Source organism: Dromiciops gliroides, chromosome 4, assembly GCF_019393635.1.
Source record: "Dromiciops gliroides isolate mDroGli1 chromosome 4, mDroGli1.pri, whole genome shotgun sequence".
In the NCBI taxonomy this organism is placed as follows: Eukaryota; Metazoa; Chordata; class Mammalia; order Microbiotheria; family Microbiotheriidae; genus Dromiciops; species Dromiciops gliroides.
The window spans coordinates 190585281-190605533 of record NC_057864.1 but is presented as its reverse complement, the minus strand read 5'-3'; the positions used below and the strand labels follow the sequence as shown (position 1 = coordinate 190605533).

General features: G+C 44.8%; 1 protein-coding gene across 1 annotated transcript in view; it reads left to right on the top strand.

Annotated features, from left to right (window-relative positions):
• The window catches only part of EFTUD2 (elongation factor Tu GTP binding domain containing 2), a 54525-nt gene extending 34557 nt beyond the window's left edge, over positions 1 to 19968 (top strand). The window contains 19 exon segments of the mRNA XM_044003767.1: positions 1956 to 2080; positions 5674 to 5737; positions 6540 to 6630; positions 9097 to 9232; positions 9943 to 10070; positions 10526 to 10719; positions 11506 to 11617; positions 12676 to 12816; positions 13379 to 13480; positions 15186 to 15268; positions 15917 to 16003; positions 16333 to 16459; positions 17382 to 17447; positions 17449 to 17470; positions 18009 to 18127; positions 18364 to 18458; positions 18942 to 19095; positions 19195 to 19302; positions 19648 to 19968. Coding sequence (XP_043859702.1) covers positions 1956 to 2080; positions 5674 to 5737; positions 6540 to 6630; positions 9097 to 9232; positions 9943 to 10070; positions 10526 to 10719; positions 11506 to 11617; positions 12676 to 12816; positions 13379 to 13480; positions 15186 to 15268; positions 15917 to 16003; positions 16333 to 16459; positions 17382 to 17447; positions 17449 to 17470; positions 18009 to 18127; positions 18364 to 18458; positions 18942 to 19095; positions 19195 to 19302; positions 19648 to 19743 — 2050 coding nt within the window. The 3' untranslated portion in view covers positions 19744 to 19968.
• Positions 19969 to 20253: the final 285 nt, after the last annotated feature.

The window sequence follows — 20253 nt, the reverse complement described above, 5'->3', positions numbered from 1 at the left end:
AAGTGTCAAGTGTCTGAGGCCGAATTTGAACTCAGGTACTCCTGACTCCAGGGCCAGTGCTCTATCCACTGCACCACCTAGCTGCCCCACTTCAACCAAATCTATTGGTTCACAGGATTTGAGGGTGGTCCCGTGTTAAAGTCAGAGTTCACAGCCTCTGAGAACACTCCCTCTTGGGAGTCAGGCAGGTGTCAACTTTAAGTTAATTAATCAGCAAAGTCAATCACTTAGTCAATCTAATCAGTCCAAATCAATCTGTGGCCTTTGGGCATTGGTAGAAGCCCATTATTTTCTTACATCTCAGATCATTTTATTGCTGAGAAGAGCTAAGTCTATCACAGTTGATCATCACACAGTGTTACTGTTACTGTGTACAATGTTCTCTTGGTTCTGCACATTTTACTCAGCATCAATTCATGTTAATCTTTCCAGGTTTTTCTGAAATCCACCTGCTTATTCCTTATAGCACAAGAGTATTCCATTACATGCATGTACTATAACTTGTTTAGCCATTCTCCAGTTGATGGGAACCCCTCAATTTCCAATTCTTTGCCACCACAAAGAGTGAAGCTATGAATATTTTTGTACATGTGGGTCTTTTTACCCTTTTTATGATCTCTTTGGGATATAGACCTAGTAGTGATATTGCTGGGTCAAAGGGTTGTCCCTTCATTCTTTTTTTTTTTTTTTTGTGAGGCAATTAGGGTTAAGTGACTTGCCCAGGGTTACACAGCTAGTTAAGTATTAAGTGTCTGAATCCGGATTTGAACTCAGGTCCTCCTGAATCCAGGGCCAGTGCTCTATCTACTGCGCCACCTAGCTGCTTCATCCCTTCATTCTTGAAGAATACCATGACAATGGAGTGATGTCATGACTTATAGTGAATTGGATTTAGGTGAGAGAGGGCTGTGCAAGGTCATGAGCCTTACTCTCTCCTCCAGAGCCATCTGGGTCACTGGCAAGATATACATCAGGAGGACTGGGTATGGCCCTGGATGTTTAAGGCAATTGGGGTTGAGTGACTTGCCTAAGATCACACAACCAGTAAGTGTCTGAGATGAGATTTGAACTCATGTACTCCCAACTTCAGGCCAGTGCTCTATCTAGTTCGACACCTAGCCTGAGTAGTTCAGGCAGCAGAATGGGGCATGGGAGAAAGGAAGTTTTTGACAGAAGAAAAAATAATAGCACCAAATGGTATTAAGGAATTTGGTGAGAGACTATGGTAACATAGGGCAAACACTGGATTTTGGAGACAGAACATGGATTCAAATCTCAGTCCTGCTACTAATTTATATAATGTTGGGCAAATCTATCAATTCTACTGAGCCTCAGGGCATTGGGCTGACTAGTTCTGCCCCAACCAATTCCAAGATTCTGTCCATCTCTAAATCTATGATTCTACATCAGGACAAAGTGAGGAGAGCCTGCCTCATAGTCCTAAACTCACAAAATAGACATTCTTAAGATTAAGGTAAAGACACTGAATTGAAAAAACAAAACAAGATAAGACTGCCTGGTAGGGAGAATGTCTTAGCAGATGATAAGCTACAAGGAAGACAAGTTTGCCTGAATGAATATTCCAGGTATATTAGTATAATTGCCAGTTTTAAAAAATTCAATCATATCTTGGCATGGTGGATTTATGTTCTTTGTCTCTGGCCTCTGGTTTGCCCTCAGCAGTCCCATGCAGTGAACTTTTTCCAGGATTATGTATTTTTATTCCCAACTCTGGGAAGTCAGCTTGTTAATGAGAGTTAGGAAACACCTCCATCACATCACTCTCTTGGGCCAGGCTTTTGGCAGTGCTGAGTTTATTATATAAGCCCATTTAGGTGATTGGATTGTGTGATGATCCTGTCCCACTCAGAGATACATGCCATGTGTCAATATTATCCTGTCATCCAAGTATCCATACCAGCTTGTCATTCTGTTTGTGGCCATCTCTGTTTCAGCATGTATTCCACTGATGAGAACCTGATCCTCTCTCCGCTTCTGGGCAACGTCTGTTTTTCCAGTTCCCAATACAGCATCTGCTTCACACTGGGCTCCTTTGCCAAGATCTATGCCGACACCTTTGGTAAGCTATCTGTCTTTTTTACTTCAACAGAGTTTCTCATTCTGAGTGGATGGCATCTTGGCAAGCTGCCAGAGTCTTCAATAGGAGCTTTTTTTCTGACTTTTACCTTTATTTTGAGTACTCTTTTCTTTCTCCAGGCCACTTCTTAGGATCAAGTGAATTCTGAATATTAAAAAAGTAGAAGTGATAGGAAAAAATCAGGGAAAGGTGAATTACTATTTAGGACGAAAACTCTCCTGATATACTGCATACCCTGAAGCCAGGAATGCCTTAAGCCAGCAAAGTACTTTGAGTGACATTATTGAAATGTGGAGCATCTATTATCGTTGGCCTTTGTAATAGTTCAGTTCAGTCTGCCAAGGGTCCTGAGAGGGCTGGTTAAAAAGACTGCACTGGATTTGCAGTGGCTATGTACACTCCTCTATTGAACTCTTTTTTTTTTCCCCCCCCAGGGCAATGAGGGTTAAGTGACTTGCCCAGGGTCACATAACTAGTAAGTGTCAAGTGTCTGAGGCCAGATTTGAACTCAGGTCCTCCTGAATCCAGGACCAGTGCCTTATCCACTGTGCTACCTAGCTGTGCTGCGCCCCCCCCCCCCCACTCTTTTTTTTTCTTCCTTTTTTTGGTGAGGCAATTGGGGTTAAGTGACTTGCCCAGGGTCACACAGCTAGTAAGTGTCAAGTGTCTGAGGCTGAATTTGAACTCAGGTCCTCCTGAATCCAGGGCTGGTGCTTTAACCACTACACCACCTAGCTGCCCCATCTGTTGAACTCTTATATGGGCTTCCTGGCTTCTCAAGAGCTCCTGCCTCAGCTTCCCAAATTGAGAGTCCCTGAAGCTTTCTTATCCAAGCCTCCCTATTTTGGTCACATTAACTCTTTTTTTTTTTTTCGAGTTTTCAAAACATTTGTTTATATAAGATTTCCAATTTCAGATTTTTCTCCCTTCCCTCCTCCCCTGGACAGCAGGTAATCTGATATAGGTTTATGTATTTATTCTTATGAAAGAATGAGAAGACATACTCTGAACTTGAGCCCACTTTCCCCTAGACTCTGTATAGACTGGTGGGGAGAGTATGTTACAGACTGTTGGTCTGAACGATTGGTTTTGTACCAACTGTTATTATTACACCCCAGTAAATACCCCTTTCTAAGACCCGAAAGAAGAATGGGTACATTGGACCTCATTCAGAAGGGCTTTTCAAGCATAGACTGATATGGGAAACTGGTATCAGACTGGGACCTGCTGGTGTAGACAGTATGAACCTATTTACAATGGTGGAGCATAGGTGATGTGAAGCAGAATTGCAGGAACCTTTTCTGCAGCTGTAATGTAATTGTATGATGGCACTACTAGTTGGAAGTCTTTCTTTCTTTCTTTTTTATTTTGTGAGACAGTTGGAGTTGAGTGACTTGCCCAGGGTCACACAGCTAGTAAGTGTCAAGTGTCTGAGGCTGGATTTGAACTCAGGTCCTCCTGAATCCAGGACCAGTGCTCTATCCACTGCGCCACCTAGCTGCCCCTTCTAGTTGGAAGTCTTTGAGACGTGGGAGAGACAAATTCCTACCCTCTGTCTCAGTGTTAGTGCAGGAAAATGTCGTTCTGGAAAACACAGAAAGGGCACATTCCAGTAACATTCAGTTTTGTCACTGTCAGTGTACATGTTTGTAGCAGTAGTTATGATCTAGGCACTGGAGATGCAGAGAGAGAGAGGAGACCTGGGAGACACAATCCCAACCCTCAGGGACTTTGGAGACATATCGGGGAGAAAACACATAAACTTGAGGGATCAATAACAATTCAAACAGCAGAAGCTCAGAGCCAAGTCAATGATAACTGCAGTAATAACTAGTGAGTGGCCCAGCATTTCAGAGGAGGGAGTAAGCCTCAGAGTTGGATTTGGGTTGGATTTTGAAGAAAGTGAAAGACTTAGATAAGTAGACATAAGGAAGGCATTCCAGGTGTGGAAAACATGCTTGGAGCTAGGAATGTGCACAGCATGTTCAGGTAATAGTGACAAAACCAATGTTATGAGAACAGAGCATTCTGTAGATGAGTAGTGGAGTGGCCATAGTCAGGGGTCAAATGATGGAATCCCTAACAAATAATTGGAGCTGGTTTGGAGGACAAGGGGATAGAAGAATGATAATTATTTTGATTTTAGACTTAATAAGTCTGAAGTGACAAAAAAGATACCCAGATAGAGTTTTCTATGTAAAGGAAGTTCTAGAGATGCCAGTGTAACAGCAGAATCTCCCAGAGCCTCTGAATTTCAGCTTGTCATTTGGCCCAGTGGGAGACTCAACTAGATTGGGCTTGAACCCACTGTTAGAAGGGCTGAGTTGTTCAGTCTGTCTTAATCAGGATCAGAACTTACAGCCCAACCAGAAAACCTCATGGGTTTGGGATTTAAAAAAAAAATTTTTTTTAAATGTCACAGACTCCAGACTAGATTTCCTATTTTTTTCCTGGACACTACAAGATCCTGTATGCATGCAAAGTTGGAGCAGGGGGACAGCAGAAATGAGGTGGGCCAGGAGGGCTGCAGCTGTAGGGTTGCTAAAATTGGCAACCTCCCAGAGCTTCCCCGTGGATCACAGAGAAACGAAAGGGAGGGTTGGGGTGTCAGTGCTAGCAGAGAAGCAAGAAAGTCAGAAGAAGCATCAGTCATCTTTTTCTTCACGCACCACGAAATGCTGTGACTGGAAAGTATGAGAGAGACTTAGAGCTGAGTTTTGGTTTCAGCATGGTCTCATTGACTTAGTTATGCTTATTTTTATTCTGAATTTAACAAATACCACATAAAGTGGTTTTTAAAAAAGAATTTTACATGAAGCTGCTGATTTCTATTATGCATAGCTTGCTTTAATTTTTAAGTATATAATAAACTCAACCTATAGCTGTCCAGGCTGCCATGCTTGTCTGCTTCCTTATGGCCTTCTCTCTGTTCTCTGCAGCTTTTAAAGATACCTTAAGTTTTGTTTTTGTCTGTTTACTTTCACTACCTGGCTAATGTGGAAATGTTTTGCGTGACTGATCATGTATAGTTTATATCAAATATTTTGAGTTCAGGGGGGGAGGGGGGATAGCGAGGGAGGAAGAGAATTGGGAACACAAAGTCTTAAAAATGTGATGTCAAAATTCATATTTACATGGAATTTGGGAAAATAAAATTCTAAAATTAAAAATTAAAATAAAAAATAATAAAGATGCCTTAGCAGCCCTTTTTTCTTCTTTTGCCTTTTTTTTTTTTTTGCTACTGCCCTTTCCTTTTGTCCCATCACCCTCTAATGGAGGAAAAAGAAAAAAGGAAAACAAAGCCCTTTTTAACAGATATGTATAGTCAAGGAAAGCAAATTCCCATGTTGACTGTGTCCAAAAATGTGTGTCTCATTCTGCCTCTTACTCATTGTCTTTGAATCAATTGCTTCTTTCTGTCTCGCTTTTCCACGTGTGCTCATGGTCAGAATCTTTTAAGCCTGGAAAAAGAAGGTTCTTGATGCTCTAATTTTGGAGGCAGTAGTGACAAAATAAAGGATTCAAACAAGCATTCCAAGCAGGAAGTGGATTATCAGTTTTGCCTTGTCTTCTAGGTGACATCAATTACCAAGAATTTGCCAAGAGGCTGTGGGGTGACATTTACTTCAATCCTAAAACGTAAGTAGCATGAAGATTTTTCCTTTCCTTGGGGGGTGGTCTGCCTCCCAGTCACTGAGGACATGGAGGAGGAGAGCTCATAAAGGTCAAACCTGAAGCATTCAGTGCCATATTGCTCTTCTTCTTCCTAAATGAGATTGACTCCATTGGCTCTAACCAGGGAGATGATGTGTTTTTTTTATGTCAAGAAGCACTTATTAAGCATTTGCCGTGTACTAGGCACTGTGCTAAGCACTAGGTAGCAGAAAGAAAGACAGTCCTTGTCCTCAAGAAATTTAGGTTTCAGGGGCAGCTAGGTGGCGCAGTGGATAGAGCACCAGCCCTGGATTCAGGAGTACCTGAGTTCAAAACTGGCCTCAGACACTTGACACTTACTAGCTGTGTGACCCTGGGCAAGTCACTTAACCCTCATTGCCCCACCAAAAAAAAAAAGAAAGAAAGAAAGAAATTTAAAAAAAGAAATTTAGGTTTCATTGGGGATTGAGGTAGAACATGTGGAACATGTCACCTTGGGGGCATGGTAGAGAAACTGGAGAGTCAGGAATGAAGACATGGCCAAGCTGGGTGGGGCAGTGCTGAGTATCCTTCTATAAGTGGAGGTTCTGAGAGGAATTAGCCAATCAGGAGGAGAGCACTGCCAAAGTGTGGGGTCCAGAGATTGACTGAGTTTCTAAAGTGAAGAGGCTGACTCCCTTAGGAATCATCCTCTGACAGTTTTTACTTTGTTCTCTCATCTCCTGACTGGTGATAGGCACTCTGTCCTCAAAATGCATCCACAGCTCTCTTTTCTCTCACCCTTTAGGCGGAAGTTTACCAAAAAGGCCCCAACCAGCAGTTCCCAGCGAAGTTTTGTGGAGTTTGTCTTAGAGCCACTTTATAAGATCTTAGCTCAGGTGAGTGGAGGTGAATGTGTCACTTTGTCCTCCCACATCTTCCCATCCCTTTCCTGCTCGGGTCTGTTCTGCTCTTCTGAGCCAAAGATGCACAGTCATGATGAGTGGCTCCCTCCATCCCTTAAGTCCACCCTGCTGTGCATTGCCATTTATTAGGATATTAAGTCGTCTTTTGAGCATCTGTTGAGTAGTGATGTGTGCTAGGTTCCATCGGATGGGAAGAGATATGGGATGGAATACAAAGGATCAGTCTTCTGGGGGAAGCCAGTCCTGCTGGGATGCCTTGAGAATTCACTTCAGCTAGGAGTAATTGACCACCAGCTATTTGTGCCAGAAAGTGTATGGAAAAATTAGAAAAGCGTGTGACAACAGTTTCAGTCTTCAAGCGGCTTGTGATCCAGTTGAAAACAGTTACTTATCAACAGATGCTAAATAAATAACATATTGAAATTCATTATGGCAGCTGAGGAAGCCCCAGAATGAAGTGGGGTGGAGTTAGACAAAGCTTCATGGAAGAAGGCTTTATTAGTATTTGCTCAATACATTTTTTTCTCTTCTGGGCTATGTGACACAAAATGGATGAATTCACACACAAACTTTTAAAAATAAATGTTTATAGGGCAGCTAGGTGGCACAGTGGATAAAGCACCAGCCCTGAATTCAGGAGGACCTGAGGTCAAATCTGGCCTCAGACACTTGACACTTACTAGCTGTGTGACCCTGGTCAAGTCACTAACCCTCATTGCCCCATCCAAAAAAAAAAAGTTTATTAATATTGTTTGTTTTTATATCATTTCTATTTCCTAGCATATAAGTGGGAGGCATTAACCCCCTTTCCAGAAAACCATCCCTTGTAGTAAAAAGTATAAAAGGGAAAAGCTCAGCAAAGCTAATTGGCTTCACAAAAGTCTGGTGTTATATGCAGTGTTCCACACCCACAGAATTGGTAGGAGATGTTTTCTCATAGCTCTTCTTTGGGGCCAAGCTTGGTCATTATAATTTTGCATGTGGTTTGCATTCAGTTTCACTTGTTTTGTTGTGGTGGTTATTCTTTCCATTAACATTGTTGTCATTTTGTAAATTGTTTTCCTGGTTCTGCTTACCTCATCTTGCATCAGTTCATTCAAGTACTCCCCCAGCTTCTCTGGAGTCATCATTTTTTACAGCACCGTAATATTCCATTGCATTCACGTTCACAGTCTGTTTAGTCATTCCCAAATCATTAGGCTTCTACTTTGTTTACAATTCATTGTGGTATGGCAAGTATGAATTAGCACATTTAGAATTTAAGTGCCTTTCAAAACAAAAAAGTACAAAGTGCCCTGAGCTCAGCTGAAGAAGAGGTCACTCTAGCTGAAGGCATCAAGAGTGGGCATATAAGCTGGATGATGTCTCTGCCAATGCTCAAAATCTCTGGCCTGGCTCATTGAAACAACAGAAGCCTGAGTACGAAATCCAGCAGTTGCTTTATTTAAGCAGCATCAGTAATGAGGACGTGGCCTTCCTTTGTCTGAAAAGGGGTGCTTAGTTACCCTGAGTAGGATTGCCCACCTGGAATTAAAGGGGGAGGAACAGCTTCTTTGAACTCCTGAGAGAGGCTTGTCCCCTCCAGATAGCTCCCCATCCACCTGTGCCTCGGATCACCCACCTGGGGGAAGTTCTCTATCAGCTGTTGCCAGTTGTACTAGATGCAAACCATTTACTGCCAGAGATGGGGATGGGGGCTGCTGGGATGCTGTTGCAGCGTTCCAGCTCTAGGGAACACTGTGAATAAGGATGCAAAGTTTGGTTGGAGCATAAGAGGCACGAGAGGAGACATGCAAAATAAAGCTGAGTTGGGGCCAGATTTAAGAGAATGTTGAATGACCAGCTAGGGTTCATGAAAGAAATTTATAGACTCACCCTCCCTATATACCCTGAGAGCATTGAGGATGATTTAGGTGCGGCCTTGCCTGAAGGAAGGGTGATGTATGTCCAGCCCTGTGCTCAAAATGGTCACTGCCAAGTGACCTTTTTTGGTTCCTCACAGAGCTGTGATGCTCTAAATCACACTCTTTCATGGAGAGATATGGGTGATTGCCTGGCCGAGGTGAAATGCTGCTTTTAGACACAAGATGGCAGCACTGAGCGCCCTCTGTCTCCTCGAATGGAGACCAGCAGCTATTGGGAGAGCCTGTCTGGTCTTTCCCAATCAGTGACCAGTCTTTCCAAGGGCCTCTCACCAGAGCAGGCCATAATTTTCCAACTTTGGTGTTTCCATATGGGGGGTGGGAAGCAAGGTCAGATTCCTCTCAGTCCCCTCACTGTCATCCTTGGTGGCAGCTCCAGCCCCGGGGACTCTTGCAGTTGTACTTCAGACCCTCCTCTTGGCCTCACTACGTGCAGCTCCTTGCACATTTATTTTTCTGGGTTTGCATCCTGAAGCCTGCTTCGACTGCCCCTGTTAGTGACCTTATGTCATGATAGGTGGTGGGAGATGTGGACACCAGCCTCCCGAGGACCCTGGATGAACTCGGCATCCACCTGACCAAAGAGGAGCTGAAGCTGAATATACGCCCTCTGCTTAGGCTGGTCTGCAAAAAGTTCTTTGGCGAGTTCACAGGTAATAAATAGTCCTGAGTGCCAAGAGACCCTAGAGATCACCTAGCCAGCCTGGAAACGTTTGGCGACTGTCTTTGAGAGCACACTCAGCGGCAGGCAGCACAGCCCTATCTTCTCTGTCCTTGATGGAGGACATCAGGGCCTAGACCTGGAAAGCATTCGGGGAGAGCAAGAATAAATGTGACCCTCTCTAGAGGGCTCCAAAGCCTGCTACAAACTCTTTTAGATGGGCTGATTCAGAACCTCCCCAGACAGCTATTGTTGGCTAGCAAGTTCTTGTGCCCTGGAGGTTAAAGATGCTCATTCTGCCCTAGCACTTGGGATACATGGATTCTTATAGAGAAATGCGAACAGTTTATTAGAGAAACTGGGAAAAAGCGCCTTTTAAGCAAATAGAATACAGTGATGCAGAGAGAGGAGTTGGATCAGGGACTATTCTGAAGGGTCAGATGAGGGAAGGGGGCATAGGATGTCTGGTTCAGTGTATTATCTGAATAAATACCCGAGTTATGAATCCTGAAAGCTTTCTAGAGCTTTGGGTTGAACTTCAAAATCTTTTGCTAGATGAATAATCCATCCCCAGAATGACCTTGCCCCAGCCCAGGCCAACGAATGCCCGTTTGCTGACCACTCCACACCTTCTCTGAATGGATGGGCTTTCCTTGAGGGAGGAAAGGGGATGATCATGGCATTCTCTCCCTCTCATTACAGGCTTTGTAGATATGTGTGTTCAGCACATACCTTCTCCAAAGGTGGGCGCCAAGCCCAAGATTGAGCATACTTACACTGGTGGTGTAGACTCCGACCTTGGTGAGGCCATGAGCGACTGTGATCCTGATGTAAGGAGACCTGCTGTGTAGCAGACACCCTCCCCCCCCCCTCCCCCATGCTCCTTCCTCTCCCTCTGCCCCCTGCTTTTCCTCTGCCTTTTCCCCTCCTACTACATTCTTCATACTGACCTTTCTGTCTTTTCCTGCCATTCCCCACCCTGAGCAGATTCATAACATGAAGATATAGACAGCTGAGCATCAAGATTCATACTTTTGGCAGAAAGAACCTCATTCTTTTCTGTTCCCTGGTTCTTTTCCTCAAAAAAGTGAAGAAATTATCTATGCTCAACTCTCACTCAGTCTTTCTGTTGACTTTGGACAAAGCAGTGTTCAGCTTTGCTTTTTCCCAAAAGAAAGCAGAGTTCTTCTTGAGCAATGCCCAGAGAACTCATGTCCCAGTCCCAGGGCTGGTATTGTGTTTTCCTACAGGGCACGTAAAATAGGCTGTTCTCTGTCTCTACCAGGGGCCTCTGATGTGCCACACCACCAAGATGTACAGTACTGATGATGGGGTACAGTTCCATGCCTTTGGGCGGGTGTTGAGTGGCACCATCCATGCTGGGCAACCTGTGAAGGTGCTTGGGGAAAACTATACTTTGGAAGACGAAGAGGATTCCCAGATCTGTACTGTGGGCCGGCTGTGGATTTCTGTTGCCAGGTACCACCAGGTGGCGCCAACATCAATACTAGTGCTCTCCAGGGTATAAGGAGTCCATCACTTGAAGGAAAATGGTGGCAGTGTGTTTCTCTACAGTTACTTGACTTGTAGTATCTGGTTCCCATGGTATAGATCCCTCTTCATTGGTCCTAAAGGCTTTGGCTTTTGAGTTTGGGTTGAACCTCTTTATAGGAGGATTTCAATTGTCTGTAGCCTAGCCCAAAGATATCAAACCTGCAACACTCCCAGATGGGGCCCGAACCAGATGAAAATGGAATTGGGAAATATTTAACAAAACAAATAAAAAGCTAGTAATACATAAATAACATTAACATGGTTTTCTGAGTCACGCAGCCTTTGGGATAGGCCTCATGTTTCTATTTGAGTTTGACAGTCCTGACCTAGCCTAGAACCTTAAAAATTGCCCTTTACCCTAAGCTCCGTTGTCTGGTCTATGGCAGAGATGTGACTAACGTACAGTTCCCCAAGGTAACTGAGCCACCTGTCATTTCTTGAGTTTGGTGGCTGCCCTGGGGAAATGGGAAGGCTCTAGGGCCAGAAGAGGCCTATCCCTTGATTTGAGTACCTTGTTTCCCTCCCAGCCTTGCATTTCCTTATTTCTAATCTATATACATTGCCTAGAGTATTGTGAGGCAAAGTAGCCTTGCTGGAGTGGAGAGTAACTTCCACATAATTACTACACTTTTAGTTCCTTTTTCTGGGTTACAACTCAAGAAACTACTGCTTGGTGTGCCCTAGTTGTGTCATTGTTATGTTCGGTTCCAGGTACCACATTGAAGTGAACCGAGTTCCTGCCGGCAATTGGGTTTTGATTGAGGGTGTGGATCAGCCCATTGTGAAGACTGCAACAATCACTGAGCCCCGAGGAAATGAGGAGGTAGGGCTTTGTGAAATAACTGCCAAGATTGTCATCAATTTATATGGTTCGTGGGGGCAACAGTCAGTGTTAGTGGTGGGCACCAGAGACACAAAGACTTAACAGGAGAGGCAGCTAGTTGGTACAGTGGATAGAGCACAAGCCCTGGATTCAGGAGGACCTGAGTTCAAATCTGGCCTCAGACACTTAACACTAGCTATGTGACCCTGGGCAAATCACTTAACCCCAATTGCCTCACCAAAAAAAGGAGGGGAAAAAAAGACTTAATAGGAAACTTGGGCTCAGACACTGGCTTGACCGAGGTCAGACCTCTCTGGTTTTCTCCTTACACGAGGAGGGATTTTTGTTTTGTTTTTTGTTGTTGTTGTTGTTTTTTCATAAAAGTATTTTATTATTATTTCCAGTTACATGTAGAGATAGTTTTCAATATTTGTTTTTATAAGATTTCTAGTTTCAAATTTTTCTCCCTCCCTTCGCCCTCCCCAAGACAGCAAGCAATTTGATATAGGTTATATATGTACAATCACATTAAACGTATTTCTGCATTCGTCATGCTGTGAAAGAAGAATCAGAGCAAAAAGGAAAACCTCAAAAAAGAAAAACAAAAAAAAGAGAAATAGTATGGTTCAATCTGCATCTAGATTCCATGGTTCTTTTTTTCTGGATTTGGAGAGCATTTTCCATCATGAGTCCTTTGGGACTATCTTGGACCATTATATTGCTGAGAAGAGTCAAGTCTATCACAGGTGATCAACACACAATGTTGTTGATACTGTATACAATGTTCTCCTGCTTCTGCTCATCTCACTCAGCATCAGTTCAACACAGGGAGATTTTTGATGGTAAGGGTATGCTCAGGGAGCCCTCTCCTTGTCTACGTATCCTCTTGACCCCCAGAATCTGTGAGGTGAAGCAGATCTTTAGGCTGCTCAGAAGCATCTGAGCTTCTGGCAAAAGCACTGGCTCCTCAGGGGCTCTCTTTCCTAAGCCAATCCTCTGTTCTTTGTCAGCTGCTACTTAGGCCAGGTGGCTTCACTTCTCTTTGTTTTAAATCTCAGGCTCAGATCTTCCGGCCTTTAAAGTTCAATACCACTTCGGTCATCAAGATTGCTGTGGAACCAGTCAACCCCTCAGAACTACCCAAGATGCTGGATGGCCTGCGCAAGGTCAACAAGAGCTACCCATCCCTCACCACCAAGGTGAGGCCCAGGCCCCACAGACTTCATAGCTCATAGCCACCATCTTGGTGCTGTAAGAGGCAGGAGTAAATTCAGCCTTGAGCTTGGCAACTCTGCCAGACACTCTGCTAGCCTGTCTCTGACACTGGCTTCTGCTTGTTCGGCTCTATACCAAGGTCACTGCAAGAATGTCAGCCAGCTCCTTTATCTTTCTTTCTTCCAAAAGTACCTAATGCTATCCGTTAACATGGAGATGAACTGCTGAGACGTGTTGAGCAGCCATGCTCCCTTTCATAACACAGAGGGGTAGCTCAGGGCTATGGCCTTGGAACAGTTGGGGTTTTTTCCTCAAACCTGCACGGTCTGGCAGATATCAAGCCCTAATCAACTTTTTAACTGGCCAAGGTATGGTTTGAATTGATCACCTGTACTTCTTAAGTGTCACCTTTTCAGAGAGGCTGACCCTATGCAAGGATACTGGGTTACTCCTCCTTGGTCTTCTTAATCCTGGTTACATTAGTGGTTGCTGGCATTGTTGAGCCCCACTCTGAAATCTCTACAAGAGCTGCCTGTTGTGTTTCAGGTGGAAGAGTCTGGGGAGCACGTGATCCTGGGCACTGGAGAACTCTACCTGGACTGCGTGATGCATGACTTACGGAAGATGTACTCAGAGATAGACATCAAGGTGATGGCACAATGCTTTTCCCTAGCCCTTTCTGGCTGGTGGCTGGGCTTCCAGTTCAAGACTGGTTTTTACAAGTGAAAAGTACATGTTTCTTCTTGAAAATGCTGGGTTTGGCAGGGAACAATGGGACTCAGAGGGACTGAGAAGCTTGGTATCTGTACTGATTGATCCCACTCTGTTGGGTCATGTCAGTGCTGGGACCTCAGTCCAAAATGTTAGAAAGAGTTCCTTTGTTTCTGAGATAATGGTTAGCAAAGAAGAGCCCCATTTGGGTGAGTTCCTCCTTTGGTGCCAGTTTGGTTGGGGGGTATTTATGTCTCATCTTTTTTGCTCCTGTCTTTTATTCCCCCCTCATTTTTAATAATGCAAGGAAGTACAGAGTAAGAGTGGGAATAAGGCTGGCATTTCCTTCTGGTCCCTTGGTGCTATGCCCTAAAGAGCCCCATCATAAGCTCACAGTGGTTAGTTCCAAGAAGAGAGTGAGAGCCAGTCCTCCTGGCTTCAGATCTCTAGGTCTGTCCCTAAGCTACCTTTATTTATTTATTTATTTATTATTTTTTATTTTATTTATTTATTTTTTATTTTATTTTATTTTATTTTTAGTTCCAAACTCTCCTTCCCTCCCTGCCCGCCCCCCCACCTTGAGAAGGCAAGCAATTTGATAGAGATTTTACATGTGTAATCATGCAGAACATAGCTCCATATTAGCTGTGTTGCAAAGAAAACAGACCAAGAAAACAAAAACAAGAAATGTAAAAGTATGCTTTAAATCTGTATTCAGATTCCATCAGTTCTTTGGATGTGGATAGCATCTTTCATCATGAGGCCTTTGGAACTGTCTGTATCTTTGTATTGCTGAGAACAGCTAAGTCATTCACAGTTGATCATTGTACAGTGTTACTGTGTACAGTGTTCACCTGGTTCTGCTCACTTCATTTTACATCAGTTCCTATAAGTCAAAGCTTCTAAAACAGTGGGTCACAACCCCACATGGGATCCTGTAAGTGACTGTGGGGGGGGTCACAAAAAATTTGGCAACAGTAAAAAGTTATGTATACCAATTTTATATACCTATATACCCAGGGTTGAGTAAAAATTTCCCTGGCAAAAAGAGGTTGTGAGTGGAAAAAGCTGAAGAATCCCTGCTCTGTCACCTTTATCTTAAGCAAGTTCTATCCTTTGTCTAGGCCTCTGTTTCTCATTCCATAGAAGGTTGCTCTGAGTTACTCTTAGTGCTTGGTAATGTCTGTTCTTCCTCCAGTCCCTTGTTCTGGTGCTGACTGAGTGGAGGATATTGGCTTTCCAAAGAGATAGACTGTTGTAGGACCTCAAGGAGGACTCCATACTGGCTTATGAAATGGGCTATATCTCTTAGGATCCTCAGGCCACCACTGTCATCCCATCAGCCCTTTTGGGCTCACCTGTTAGTGTTGGGATTTAAACAACAACAAAGACCCCCCAGATTCCTCCTCTTTCCTTTTTCTTCTTTGCTTCCTTTGGGGGGGGGGGAGGGCAGTTCCTAACAATAGTGCAAACAAAACAGTTGCTCCATATTACTCTTTTTTAAGCTATTAGTTGTTGCCTTTCGTGACTGAGGGGATTCCTAAGAGGAGAAGGCCTTGGAGCTTATGATGACTTTTGGGGTTGGAGAGCATTGTCTTCCCCAGGAAGCCCACCCTCTGACCACTCATCTTCTCTTTCCCAGGTTGCTGACCCAGTAGTCACATTTTGTGAGACAGTGGTAGAGACTTCTTCCCTCAAGTGCTTTGCTGAAACACCCAATAAGAAGTAAGTGGGCCTTTAACTATCCCCTCACCTGGAAGCTGATGCCTTCAGCTTGTATGCCTGCACAATTTTGCCTCTTGCCAAACAGGGTAGAAGGCAGCACCCTCAGTTAAGATTTGGGCAAGAGTCAGTGTCCCCGTCTCCCTCAGCACCTGTGCCTGTGGGCCTATTTCTGTGTTCTTTCCTTAGGCTTTCCTCCTGTCTTATGGTGATCTTGAGAATTTACCCCAGGGCCTACTTTTAAAAACAAGTAATTTCAGAAGTAGGGAGCAGATTAAACTATATGTATGACTGTTAGTATTGCTTCCTCCTTTCCTACCTTTTGGTTTCTCATTAGTATATAATTGTATTTTTTGTTTTGTTTTGTTTTGTTTTGTTTTGTTTTTTTTGTTTTTGTGAGGCAATTGGGGTTAAGTGACTTGCCCAGGGTCACACAACTAGTAAGTGTTAAGTCTCTGAGGCTGGATTTGAACTCAGGTACTCCTGACTCCAGGGCTGGTGCTCTATCCACTGCACCACCTAGCTGCCACCATAATTGTATTTTGAAACTCAGTTTACATCACCAAGTTTCTTTCATCCCCTTTTACTTAGTCACCCTTCTACTTGCCTTGTTTTGACTTTTCTGTATTGATCCCTTTTTTTTCTACACAGAAACAAGATCACCATGATTGCTGAGCCTCTTGAGAAGGGTCTGGCTGAGGATATAGAAAATGAAGTGGTACAGATCACTTGGAACAGGTGGGAATGGGATTTTGTTCCACAATTGATGGGGGGAGTGGATAAAGGGCAGACAGCAGAGGGAAAAGTGGCACCTATCTTATCTACCGATACTGACCTCCTGGGGAAGGTGTTGGTATGGTGGAAGGGCTGCTCTATCAACATTACCCTATATCCCCTCTTACCCACCCCTTGTATTGCCCCTATAATCTACCCATGTATGGGAAAGAGGGTAAGGAGGATTTCATTATAGTCTTCCAGAGAAGGACCGCTGAAAATCTGTATTATCAGAAAAACCCAGTTGCAATGGAGCCTTACTCAACACCTCCACTTTCTCTTCCTCCTCCTAGGAAGAAGCTAGGAGAGTTCTTCCAGACAAAATATGACTGGGATTTGCTGGCTGCCCGTTCCATCTGGGCCTTTGGCCCTGATGCCACTGGCCCCAACATCCTAGTGGATGACACTTTGCCCTCAGAGGTACAGGGGAACTAGTGGGTGGTTTACTCATGAGAACTAAGTGGGGAGGGGGCAGCTTTTGATGAGAAAAGATGTTGAAAATGTACTCCCAGATGTTGGAGGGGATGCGAGAAAGCTGGAATGCTAATCCACTGTTGGTGGAGTTGTGAAAAGGTCCAACCATTCTGGAGAGCAATTTGGAACTATGGTCTAATGGCTAGAGAACTATTCATACCCTTTGATCCAGCAATACCACTGCTAGGTTTATATCCCAAAGACATCCCCAAAAAGAGAGACCTCTTTGTACAAAAATATTTATAGCTGCTCTTTTTGTGGTGGCTAAAAATTGGAAATCAAAAGAATTCCCATCAACTGGGGAATGGCTAAACAAGCTGTGGTATATGATGGTGATGGAGTATTATTGTGCTATAAGAAATGACAAGCAGGATGATTTCAGAAAGACCTGGAAAGACTTGTATGAACTGATGTATAGTGAAGTGAGGAGAAGCAGGAGAATGTTGTGCACAGAGACAGCAATACTGTTCAATGAAGAACTGTGGATGACTTAACTATTCTCAGCAATACAGTGATCCAAGACAGTCCCAAAGGACTAATGATGAAGCCTATTATCCACCTCCAAAGAAAAAAACTGATATTGAATACGGACTGAAGCATGCTATTTTTTACTTTCATTTTTTTTCTTTTATTCAAATGAATACAAAATGACTTATACAAAATGACTAATATGGTAATGTTTTACATAATCATAAAAGAAAGAAAGAAAGAAAACGTACTCCCAGTTCCTAGAAGAGCTTTGAGATCCTCTCATGGAATAGAAAACCTCTTCCAGGTTTCTCTCTCTTTTCTTATTCTCCTCTAAGTCTGCCGGTCCCATGAACTATGGCAAGAATTGTAGCTAAGATGCCTTCCTGTTTCTCTACAGGTGGATAAAGCCCTACTGGGCTCAGTGAAGGATAGTATCGTCCAAGGTTTCCAATGGGGCACCAGAGGAAGGACCCCTCTGTGATGAGTGTAAGTTCACCAACTGCTAGTTAGAGGGCTTCTTTACTGGCAATAGGAAATGCTGTCCATCTCCTCATCTCTGCGAGCCGGGCACTGGACTGGATTGGAAAAAAGCACGTGGGCAGGAGAGACTGCCCTGCTCCAAACCCCATCATTTCATTCTGCCTCTTGCTTGGCACAAGCTAGAATTAGATGGATCTTATTTCTCCAGATCCAGAAGAGGCCCTTCAGATGTGCTGAGGAGGAGATGGTTAAGCTTTTGGGCCTCGGGAGAGAAATAGCCAGTGATACGCCATACAGAGAAGCAGGCCACAGTAACTTGGGCTTGCCAGACTATTGGAGAGCATGTAATCTCCAATTCAGGCCCAGCACATAACCGGCCAATCTCACTGAAACCCCTGCATAGCCAAGCAGAATTTGCTTCTTAAGGTTTTCTGCCACGTGCTGTTTCACTTAGCAGTAATTATTCTGCTTTATTTTCTCACTTGAATTTCTGAGCTTTTAGCCCTCTTTGTCTCATGCTCCGCCCTCTTCTCTCCATTCCCAGTGATTCGCAATGTGAAGTTCAAGATCCTGGATGCAGTTGTTGCCCAGGAGCCACTGCACCGGGGAGGAGGCCAGATCATCCCCACTGCCAGGAGGGTCGTCTACTCTGCCTTCCTTATGGTATGGAGCAGACAAAACGGCTGTGAGGTTCCTACATTGTGTTTGGGAGCGGAATGCCTTGTCCATTTCTAGAAGGCCCCTGACCTAGTCAAAGAGTGAGAGTGTCTGGAGAGCTGAGCCCTGGGCAGAGGCCACGCTCCTGCCTCCCCCTTTGACCTTGCCCAGCCATTCTCTCTGGTTCTCTTCTTCACCCCTTCCTTCCTACACTGAGGACTTTTCTTTTGCCTTTGTGGCAGGCTACCCCTCGTCTAATGGAGCCCTACTACTTTGTGGAAGTTCAAGCCCCTGCGGACTGTGTGTCTGCAGTCTACACTGTCTTGGCCAGGCGCAGGTGAGCAACCTAGCATCCCAGGAGTAGAATCAGTGTGCAAGGTGGCCCAGGTTTAGTGGGGAAGAAGGAAGGATTCGTTTTTCCCCACTCAGGACCAAGCATGCTGAACTAATTTCCCCAAAGGAATAAGCAGCAGGGCTACCAAGTAAAGGGTCTTCTGCTTTCCCAGCTGCCTGGAAAGAGAAGTCCTTCCTGACGCTCTGCCCCCTTAGGCGCACATAACCACCAGCGTAGGGAATGGGGGGAAGTCTGAGGGGTGACTTTCACAGGAAGGCCTCTCGCTCTCATTCCAGCTGGACTCCAACTCTTAGTCCTTGTCCCTGGGAGGAACGCACTGAGCGCTCTACTTAATGTTGGACAGCTGGTTTCTCTTTCATAAGAGGATAGCTTTGGTTTGGGGTAGATTTAGAGTTGGCCAATAGTGCTTGCTTGACCGTCTTCCCAGGACATGGGGCTCAGCTTCTGTTTGTCTGTCTATCTCAGAGGCCATGTGACACAGGATGCACCTATCCCAGGCTCTCCACTCTATACCATCAAGGCTTTCATCCCAGCTATTGACTCATTTGGTTTTGAAACTGACCTGCGGACCCACACCCAGGGACAAGCCTTCTCTCTGTCTGTTTTCCACCATTGGCAGGTGAGATCTGGGGGCAGTTAAGACATTTCCAGGGCTCTGGTGTGGTGGTTTGCATCCCAGGACATGGGAGCCTCTCATATATGGCCTATTGTGTTTTAGATTGTACCTGGTGACCCATTGGATAAAAGCATTGTCATCCGACCCCTGGAGCCACAGCCAGCGCCTCACCTGGCCCGGGAGTTCATGATCAAGACCCGTCGTAGGAAGGTACGTGTTCCCCTTCCCCCATCCTGCACTCAGTGTTCTCAGGAAAAGTCAGTCTTATGGATTCCTCTCCCAGTGGACCAATAGGTAAAGCAGTATTCATGCTGTGGGATTTCTACCACTTTCCTAGGAGCTGCAGACACTGGAAGATTCTATTTGCTAGGGCAAGAGGGACACAGAAAAGTCTTTCCCTTTCCCTATGAGAAATCATTGCTCTTACTGAAACAGGCAGCCCTGTCTGGAACTTTGTATTGGCCCAGCTTACGCTCTTCATCTTTCCCTCCCTCACTACCAGACCATAGATCTGCTTTTCCCCAGGCCTCACTCTGGCCTTTCCTTCCCCACTAGGGTCTGAGCGAGGATGTGAGCATCAGCAAGTTCTTCGATGATCCTATGTTGTTGGAGCTCGCCAAGCAGGATGTGGTTCTCAATTACCCCATGTGAGCTGGGGGGTTGCTCCTGGCAGTTCCCCGTACTCAGTCACGGCAGCACCTCCCGGACAGCAGAGCCCAGGAGGCCCAACTTTGCTGTGTTGGACAAAGGGGCTTTGCCTTTGCAGTTGCTTATGGGGGGGTAGGGGGAGAGAAGAAATGCTATTGACCTTTTCAACAGCCAATAAGCCTCTCCACAGACTCTTCGGGATAGGAAGGAGCACTCGACCTCCCGGTCTATTCCCTCGGGCCGCCTGCTTATTAGCTTCTATTCCTCAGGGGGGGGGGGGGGGGGAAGAGCGGGTGAGGTTCAAACCTCAAGGGGGAAGAAGAGAAGGAAAATGTCTGACCCTGAGAAGCCCTGGCCTGGGATTTATATGGAATTTTATTTTTACAAGTTTGACCCTAAACATTGTTTGTAAATGAACAGAACATTCCGGTCTGAGTCTGGTCCTTTTCCTTTTATCCCTTTCCTTCTCTTACCACATCTGTGCAGCCTTGCTGGATGAAGAGTTACAGAACC